The 10,404-nt window shown below is 37.6% G+C and overlaps 1 protein-coding gene across 1 annotated transcript; it reads right to left on the bottom strand.

Annotated features, from left to right (window-relative positions):
• Positions 1–5: 5 nt before the first annotated feature.
• On the bottom strand, positions 6–10,218 carry LOC147847263 (uncharacterized; the record flags this gene model as incomplete). Its single annotated transcript, XM_087339381.1, has 20 exons — positions 6–108; positions 725–801; positions 893–1,708; positions 1,819–2,343; positions 2,516–2,685; positions 2,763–2,817; positions 2,883–3,086; positions 3,160–3,417; positions 3,505–3,676; positions 3,756–3,919; positions 4,015–4,173; positions 5,335–5,653; positions 5,753–6,127; positions 6,218–6,493; positions 6,567–6,651; positions 6,745–7,037; positions 7,226–7,320; positions 8,241–8,459; positions 8,598–9,233; positions 9,907–10,218. Coding segments are annotated over 20 exons (5,313 nt in total), but the record flags the coding sequence as incomplete, so codon positions are not given.
• Between the last annotated feature and the right edge of the window lie 186 nt (positions 10,219–10,404).

Raw genomic sequence — 10,404 nt, 5'->3', positions numbered from 1 at the left:
AGAGGGATAGCAGCTTTATTGTAAATCCAGTAGGGAACAAAAATTCGCACAGTTTTGGCATAGGCATTATTACTGCCAAACTCACGCTCCAAGCTAATTTGTAACTTTCTGCAAGAAAAGTTTGGGAAATGTTAGCATATATCATTTCTCATGGCACAAGGTAAAATAAATACCTCATTGATATTCTAATATGAAAACCCATATTCTCTTGATACAAAGATGGTTATTTTCGTACAAAATTTGGGAACTCAAGATGGTGCTGCCACACTTGTGGCATACTGAACAATCAAGATTGTCTTATTATCTTACATTTTCAAGCAGGAACTGTGAAAATAGGAGATTCTTTTCAGCCAAATTTATTTCTCCAGTAATAAACCATACAAAACAAACACAAATGTACCAGCCAGGGGTTCAGGGGCAACCTCTCTAAGTCAACCTGGGGTTTACATAATCTAGGGGTACTCTATTATTGCCACAACACATGCATAAAGGTTTCTGGCTGGGAGAAACATGTCATATGTTTTCCTAGGGATCTTACATCATATGGCAAATCATCCCCAAGCCATATCTGGAGTGTGCATTTTTTGTATTTCCACACTATTTTTTGTATCTTACATCATGTGATGCACACTAGAATTGGGTTTAGAAATGACTATCTGAATAAGAAAACTGCAAGCTGTGCATTCAATATGCTTAGAAAAATCTAAACCAATTTTAATATGACCTGTTACTCTGCTGATTGATGAGTGAGAATGTAGCCGGCAGAACCTCGGTCATAGGATCTGAAATAAGCACCATTTCCTGACATAGAACATGCATTCCTATAAGCAATTTTGAATACATGTACCACATCAAAATCATACAATGAAGGAACAAAAGCAGTTGAAAATACCTTCTCCAATCTCCATCCCCCTTGTACCAGCCAAGTAAGATAAATTGGTTTTCGCATATCCACAGAGAAGATATTGATGAAACTGGCTGCTAGTACTACACCCCTCTCTCTCTGAACATGACTTCCTTCTCTCTGTTTCTCCCATACAGTATACTCAGCATTACAGGGGAGGAGATTCTCTAGTTTCAGAGGTGCACTTACCAGGATCTTCCAATCATCTACTGGTACGCTCAATTCATTATAGAGGATTTCTGAATCAGACTCAATCCTTAACCACCACGCAACCCTAGATGCAGGATTTTCAGGGGAACACATAACCAACTCTTCTGTCTTTTGAAGAGCGTTCACCAGAAATGAAGATATCAGATTAGCATTTTTCGCCGCATACGAAGTTCGCCGACTCAAAGGACTTTCACTTCTTGTGTACTCTCGGTTAAATACATCTCCAATAGAACGGCCCCATAAGCACTTTGCAGTTGTCTGGGACCATGGCCGTACTTGAAGACAATACTCTCTTTCTGATAAAATAGAATCTAAAGATATTGGAATATTCCCACCTGGCTCTACAATAGAGATGAATTGTTTAGGCAAGAGCTGATCATTTCCAGTAAGTTGTTGACGACTGCGACACCACCTTCTACGCCGAATAAAGTCAAAAGGTGACTTCTTACAAGATCGCATGGAATTTGGTGGCCACCTTAATGTCTGAAAATCTGGACCATATGCCCATCCATCATCATCAACATAACCAGCTTTGTCAATAGTCCAATCTGTAACCCATATCCACCCAGACGGCAACAAGGGTTCTATTTCTTCCTAAAAATAAATAATATACTCAGGACAACTCAAAAGAAGAAAAAAGAAATCAAAAGCCAAATAAAATTAAAATTCAGGTTCCAGTAAAATAATACTATTGCATGCATTACCCGAGATTGAGAGGATTTCTGCATATCACGAGTACTCCATCGTCCTGGATCTGTTGGAAGGAAATGGCCAGGCCATCTACTGCCCCATCCAGCAAGGAGCTGATATCTCTGGTTCTCAAATATTTCTTCTCCAATCACAATAGGCTCATTGTCAAAAAGAGATGAAGTTCCCTGTTGCCCACTTAATGAAGACAATGGACAAACACAGATCTCCATTGCCACATCAGTCTGATTAAAAACTGTCACAAGACTACGTAAAGTAGCTTTCTTTTGACCATCATTCATAGTCACTTCCAATGCAACATGACCATTTATTACTTCGATAGGAATTTTTCCTAATGGCAACACCGATTGTACATGTGTCCAGGGTCCATTTGAGCTTAGTCCTATAAGTAATCCAGTATCTTTAAACTGATTCCTGCTGGTATCCACTTCTTCCTCTGGCTGGTTAACCTTTTCATTATAGTAACAAACAGTGATTACGAGCGATCCATGATGAAAATCTGTGGGTGAGCCATTGTTCTTCTGTACCCAAAGAGCATCATACATAAATTTGTTAGTGAATCATAAGATGTATAACATACACATCCACTCAATCAGACCATAACATTAAAGATTCAGTATAAAGACTTATCATTGGGAGGTCCACCCACTACTTCATGATGCTCATGTACACCAGTGCTTTAATAAAAACTACCTTTCTTATTGGAAATGTCATACAGCTCATTTTCTTCTGCTCTATTGGCCGATTAACATGGTGCAAATGTGAAAGAGATTGCCAAATACGATTCCAATGGGAAGATGGTGCTTTGGTTTCTGAATTACTTTGAATGCCCAAGGGAAATGAAACGAACCCAATCGCCTCTCCTACATGTGACAATAAATACAAGGTGTCAGTTGCCCCTTACAAGACTGAACTCTGCAGCTATTTAAGGAAAAATTACCTCTTCCAGATTTTGCTGCCTTATTATGCACTCGTATATCCATTTTCGCATCACCCTGCAAATCAAACCAGTATATGACTAGATCTCAAGTAAGTACATTCCGAGGTAAAGAAAAAATACCTCTTGTGGTAAATCAAATATAAAAACTTCATTCCACAATGCTGTTGCTAATATTCTATCTCCAGTCTTCTTCAGAGACGAAGGACCAATACACCGGGATCTAGCACTCTGACTGAGGTTCTTTTGTCCATTGTTTTTTGACGATGGAACATGCACACTATAAAAGTAATCTTGTCCATTGCCATCCTCATTGATGGGCAAATCCTATCAGATATAAGGAAATTATTAAGACTCATGAAGTTCAAAATCTATAAATTAGACTACACAAGCACATCACCTTAGCCTCAGAAACATAAATAGCCACATGCTGGAAAAGAAGCTTTGGCCCTCCTGGTATGAAATTATCTCCAAAGTTTGGAGGTGGCATATTGACTTCCAAAGTTTTATCAGGTTCAATTAACAGGCAATCTGTGAATTCATGCTCAAATGTACGGACAAACAAACTGCGATCTAGTTTATTTAGTAGTAGCAACTTCTCAGTATCATCTTCTTCCAAAGCAGAGCTGACATTTGTTTTAGAAACTTCATCGTTATCCTGTCCAATAGGTAATAGTCAGAAAGGTAATCCAAACCAAATTAAATCCAGCCTACTATGCTCAATAACAGATGAGAATATTCATACAGGATCCATTTTATAAAGTGCCTTCGTTTCTAGTTCAGACTGTCTTTTCCACGACAAAATCGAATCCATAAGACTATCAATATTTGCATATGTTGCATCAACATTGACTATGTTAGCTGTTGTGATGCTAGTTTTTGAAGTAGAGCCAGATGGAGAATCATGAGACTCATACCTGCAGATGGAGAATCATGATAATCAGCTCAAACTATAACTAAAAGTGCAACCACTGTCGTTATAAACTAAATACTTACTTGAATATTCCTTCAAAGGGTTCTATTAATGGTTCCCAAGCTTTAACCTGAGCATTAAATGTTGAGGCAGCTACATAAGCTATACATGCACCACTTAAAGCTTCAGAATGACCACTGACTGCAAGATTAATGCTGGTTATTGTGATATTTGCTAAAGGTGTAACCTGCCCAACATACAATTTAACAATTATTAAAGGATAGTAAACACTGTTTCTTACCACAAACAAATCATGAGCTTTAAATTATCATGAAGACCTACCAAGCCCCTTAGATCATCAAGGACAGTCACTGAAACTTTTGGAGTTCTAACATTTCCACTTTTATTGTTCTCAACTATGCTTTGGGCTGCATCTACCAAACCATATCCTGTGCGTGCTGGAGGTTTCTTCAAATCGGGCCGTGCTAGAAACGTTTTTGCCTGTATACACACGTTGAAGCAAGGTCATGGTATCACTATAGATAATCCTCCTAACCAAACAAACTACATCCAGATATAGACTCATTGGACAAAAAAGCCACGTCAGTTATGTCATACCCAGCATGAGAATATGCCAGCTACTCCATGTAATGGAGGAGTCTGAGGATCACTACATAGTACATACACCCCTGCACAGTTCTTCCAATGTCTCTTTAAGAGGGATTTGGAAAACTCCCCAAATCACAGAATTCTAGGATCAGAAATGTTTAGGCTTTTTACAAGACGCAAACCCAGCCCTGAACATGTCAGATTTCCTCAGGGTAAGCAGCACCAGAGACCTCAGCCCACCAGCCAAGAGACCTCATATCTCCGAGATGGATAATGATTGACTGAATAATTTGTTTGGAAAACATGTTTTATGATATGTGAATCATTACCCAAAAGAGGCCATTGATGTCATATGGTTTATCTTATCAGAGCATTCATCAGAGATCCACACTTCTTTTACCGTTCCCACAACTATATTGATTTTGCACATTGTATACTCCACATTACATGTACCTATGGCCCCTATATCATTGCACTGTGATCATAACTATAAAATAATTTTGCTTTATTTTATTCAGAGCAGTTATTCTATAAGGTTCACATGAATGTAATTTTTGTCTCATTCACTTTGCCCTATTACTTCATTTCTTTGGCTACTAGCCGGTAGGCTTCTTGTGCCCCAGACTAAAATGGCAGAAATTAATTGTATTTTCATAACAGAGTACACCACTCTTAGAACCATAGAATATAGGATTGCCTAGGTTAGCAAAACAATCAAGCGACTACTATCAAGAGAGCGTTATAGATTCTAGAGTTTAGGACACACTATAACACCTAAAACTGTTCTTATGTCCACTATGACTATATTAAATATGTTACTCCACAGAATGTGGGCCTATAAATGTCCTTAAAATATGTAAACAATCACCGTTTTAATTGAAAACGGCACTATAACCACTTTAATGTGTTTTCATGTCTACAGTCTATTTTAAAATGTTTCTCCAGTCTACTGACCTTTCGATTTTCTTAAAATATATAGAGCAACCATATATTTAACTGGAAAAGGAAACATCAAAGCCAAAAGAAAAGAATAAGAAGGAAATTAACACTCACTTGATTCTGTATTTTCCATATACTACAGGAATAGCCACTTTTTGTACCAGTCATACTCCAAGCAGCTTTTCTTGAGATACCAACCTCAGAAACAAGATCAGCGCGTACACACCGAAAGATACTCAGACCAGTTATATCTTCATCCTTTGTTACTACACAACCCATGGTAACATATCCTGCAGGTGCCGAAGGATACCAAACATAAAGCTCATCCAGTCCCTTTCCTGACGAATGCATACGCTGTATAAAACCAATGGGGCGTGCCAACCTTCCAGAGTCGTCATCTTGTAGAACTACTCCTAGATTTGGTGGCTCAAGCCTTCCCACATTATTGTTATATCCCAAGAAAGTCAATGTCCAAACAACAAAAACTGTTGTAGGAGCAAAAAAATACAATAAAATAAAAAATATGCATTACCCCTCAACCAGATGATCACCAACAATCGCATATCCAGGCGGTGGAATTGGCCTCCATATTGAGATTGGTCGCCGATTATCACCACCACCTTTATCCCACCACATCCGCTCAAATTGAGCAGTTGTTGAAATCAAATGACCACGTTTCTGAGGAATTTCAATATTTTCTATCCCTGACAAGCTCTGTTTTCGCTCCAATAACCTAGATTTCCTATCCCTCAGTTTGTTACTGTGAACAACTGAATCAAACACATCTTCATACAGAACAGCACGAAAATTAAAAAGTGACAGATCTTCTGGAGGCTTATGTGACTGATGTGCAATGAATGATCCAACAGCATTATCTACACGCCATATACTGAAATTCTTCTCAGATCTGTGAGACCAATACAGAAAATGTAATATTTCCACTATTAAAAATATAATTAATGTATTTTGTTAATATCCATTATACTTAAGAATATACCCTTGGTGAGGATGTGTTAAAAAAACACAATCACTGACAGATGCTGATGTCACAAGATCGAGTCGCACACAAAAAACAGCACTGAGAGGTGGTGGTGTTGAACCAATCCTAGCAATACAACCAAGTGCAACATAACCAGGAGGAGCTACAGGACGCCAAATTGAGCACTGTTTGGCTGAATCATTCAAAACCCATATTAGATGGTAATGCAAGGGCTTTCTCACCCTCCGGAAAACATTGTTCATTGCCATAACTGCTTGGGATGGTGGTGCCTCCCTACACAAAGATGACATCTAAAAATTAGAAAGCTGCTACCTTTTTCTCAAAACATTAGGACATATAAACTCACCCAGATGTTATAGAATCACTTAATATAACATATCCGGGTGGTGGCCTTGGCCTCCATATAGTGAATTGTTGCCCAGATATGTGCTCTGCAATAAACATAAACAAATGCTCTTCTGATTCACATTTGTCAAAAGGAATCTGTAGCAAAGAATAATAAGAACAGTGTTACATGAATATACCTGTATTGACCCAAATTCTTTCAAAGTGGGAACATTTGGAGAGCATACGACCTACTCCAAATTGAAAAGTAGAGATCACATTGTTATGTACACGAAGCAATAGCTGTATCAAGCTGAAAGACAGGCGCACAGAAATCTCTGAAGCAGAGATCGTTATGCTAGTTTTGTCTTTCACACTAGCATACTCCATGGAGATGACCATTGGCTCCACAACACACAATCCAGAACCACCATCAATAGAGAATCTTTTAACATGACCCCGGAGCCAGACATCATTTTCCTTCCATGCAAATCTGGTAAAACAGGATCCAGCTATATGATTTCTAGCATGGAAAAAGAGATCTCACAATGTTGCTGACAACACTGGAAAGCAAAAGGCTAAAACTACAAAACTAAGATGAGAAAAAAAAGATGCCAATCTGCTAGTTTCTAGGAAAGAAAAAAACCATATTTTGTACAGTCACCGTAATAATCATCATACATTAGATTGAGATCCATCTTCACTCTGACCAGCTTCTCTCTTTGATGTAGATTCACATAGTCACTGTCATAAAATGTCAACTCTGGAGCAATTGCCTGCCATCATTAGTTGTACTTGTAAGTTATTCTAGGAGAAAAATTTTACAATTGAGCAATATTAATTGTATGGTCCATGGTCCATTGAACCTTTAAATTTACAAGTAAGAGCAATAATAATTTATTTGTACTCTAAAGGTCATTCCGATAAATAATGTCACAATTTGCGGGACCAATATCTGGACCATTGGCCTTTATGAACAACTCATCCATTCAATTTTAGTGCAAACACTTTTAAGTATGTGCACCTTGAACCTGAGAATTTCAATGCTACACTGCAGAGTACAACATATGAATTGATAAACGAGCTATTTGAAAAGTATGATCAGGCCATTGGTATTGTTTTTATTCCTTCAAATTGGAGGCACACTAAGAGGGATAACCCCATACATTTACATTACTTTCTATGAGGAAGTGCGCTCTTGCATGTGAATATACTCGACATTGTTACTGCCTTAATGGGAAAATCCCTACAAGTATAACCCATGGTAACATATACTGCCAAATACTAACGAAATCTTACTTCAAAATAGAACAATTCAAAGGCACATTTAAAGTTGAAAACTAATAGATAGTACAAAAGCTTAAGCACTACAGATGATGATTAGTAACTGGTGAGAGGATTAACTCTGACAGAAGCTTAACTAAAAATAGATAATCTCATTATCCAATCAATTTAATCGTATGAACTTGTACTAGCATCAGCATGCAATATATACAAAAAGATAAGCCTTAATAAACTTGGGAAACCCTCACACTATCACATAAAGCTCAAGTTAAATCAAAATCCTTCACATTCTCCTTACAAATTTATGAAACTTTTCACTTTATATTTGTGTGCCCCAAAAGCAGAGGATGATATAAGACACCAATTTTTCAAGAATAAAAACATAGTGCAAGCATTTTTCTGGCAAGACTACCTGTACATCAAGCGTGAAGTTGCTACTCGTATTAGAAGGGACCTGGCTGCTGCCTAGACTTCTTAACATTAAATTTGAACTAGACTCTATTACTGATTTACGATATGGATAATCACCATCACGATCAAATGTTCCATCTAATATCACACCATCTTCCACCCGGACACTGTAGCTGCTGTAGGGTAAAAGTTGTATACAATCTTTGAGTATAAATCCATTCTGCAAGGAATTGAAATTCAATCAATTAGGAAAGACAAATGAGTTCTTGAAATTCAACCAGAAATTGTACAAGTTTGTCATCTATAAAGATAAGAAAACAAACTTGAAATACACTAAATATTTTGAGCATAACAGTACCTTGATTTTTAGATTCTTAAAGAAAAGCTTTTTTCCAGCCCCAATAAGAATCACTGGATCAATGGGGCCGCCATCAGATCTATCCTGGTCTAAATTTTCTGTTTGGATGCATAATGTATTGCCACATCCATCATAAGTAAATTCATAACAATTATGGAAATCAACAATGAGCTTTCGTTGCGATGATATAGTCACCACTGGCTCCTGTTGTTTATAGTATGGATCTACAAGCCTGATGTGATCTTGATCTAGTATTGGATCATTGCAATCATCTTTGCCAGTCAACGTCGCTAATGAAGGTACAAAAAACTCCCCCACAGCAAGAAGAAAATCTAGGACCACTAAAAGGCGAGGTCGCTGAATTCTGATAATTGATGCTTGCAAACCTTCTTTGATTTTTGTGTCCAAAACTACCATTGGTGCCTGGGGTTCCACTGAAGATGTGATCTTATCATCATTTTCCTCTTGTCTGCTTGAATTTATACTTCCTTCCAAGTCTGCCATTGACCCCAACATAAGTCTCATTTCTGGCTTTGATCCTACACGAAGATCCAGAATACGCAGTCTTGAGAGTGATAACAGAACATCAATTTCTTGCACAGAGTTGTTTCTATAATTCACCCATAAGTCCTGCAGCTGCAAATAGAACAGAATTCAAAACAGTCAATTTCATCCATAAAGAACTTTGTGGAAGCTGCTACTGAGACAGTCAATTAGGCTAAGACAAAAAGAACTTGGAAGCGTCCTCATAAATGTAGAACTTTCACAGCGTGAGATAGTCATCCAAGACCATCCAAATCAGATCTGTCGGTATTGTTGAAAGATAAGAATCACACATTCTCTGATGTTAAATTTGCAAATATATAACTGCAGCTTATTCATTGGATGCACAATGCAGATCATGGAATATTGTGGTCTCTTGCTAACCTAATTTATGACCTTCTAAAACCTGTCTTTTTGAGTTCTCCAACAATTCATGCGGGAATGTCTTTTCGTCTTCTGCCTACCACGTTGCTCCTATAAACTGCGGCTTATTCATTGGGTGCACAATGCAGATCATGGAATATTATGGTCTCTTGCTAACCTAATTTATGGCCTTCTAAAACCTGTCTTTTTGAGTTCTCCAATAATTCATGTGGGAATGTCTTTTCGTCTTCTGCCTACCATGTTGCCCCTATAAACTGACAGTGCATTAGCATGATAATCATCAGAATTAGGATATCATAAATCACATGCTCAGCATCTAGCATATAACAGACAATTGAATATAAACTAAAAAAATTATAATTTAGTTATTAAGTCTCTATACCTGAACTCGAGCTAAAGCAGACTCTCTTTCCATGCCATTGTGCAGTTCCAACTCAGCAGTCCGAACTTCCACGGTCACCCTAAAAGTTGTCCATGGGATTGTTACTTGACCTAAATTGCTGCTTTGCAGAGATAACCTCTGATTTCCTGAATTCCTTGGTGTCTCTGAATTCATATCAGTAGGGTATAATTGTTCTGTAGAAACAAATCTAAAATCCGGTGGCAAATGTGGAATTTCAGATATATTTGATGTCGCACATCCAGTAATCAACAAGTACTCTTTGTCTGATAATATTCCACTAAGTACATCAACCTACACAAACTTCAGAATTATCAGAACCTGCCAGCTTGTCCTACAATGTATTTGTATTATTTGAAACAGATCATATATATTTTGTTAGGGGAACAAACCGAATCATGATTACCCACAAACTCTGCCCTGCTTAGGGATTTCTCTCATTTTTTCTCAGATCACAAAGATAGAGAGAGTTTATCGAAT

This window comes from Azolla caroliniana, unplaced genomic scaffold, assembly GCF_043228905.1.
Source record: "Azolla caroliniana isolate FFs.n. ecotype wild unplaced genomic scaffold, voAzoCaro1.0.p SCAF_1276, whole genome shotgun sequence".
NCBI lineage: Eukaryota > Viridiplantae > Streptophyta > Polypodiopsida > Salviniales > Salviniaceae > Azolla > Azolla caroliniana.
The sequence above is the reverse complement of the archived record's forward strand: the minus strand, read 5'-3'. Positions and strand labels throughout refer to the sequence as shown.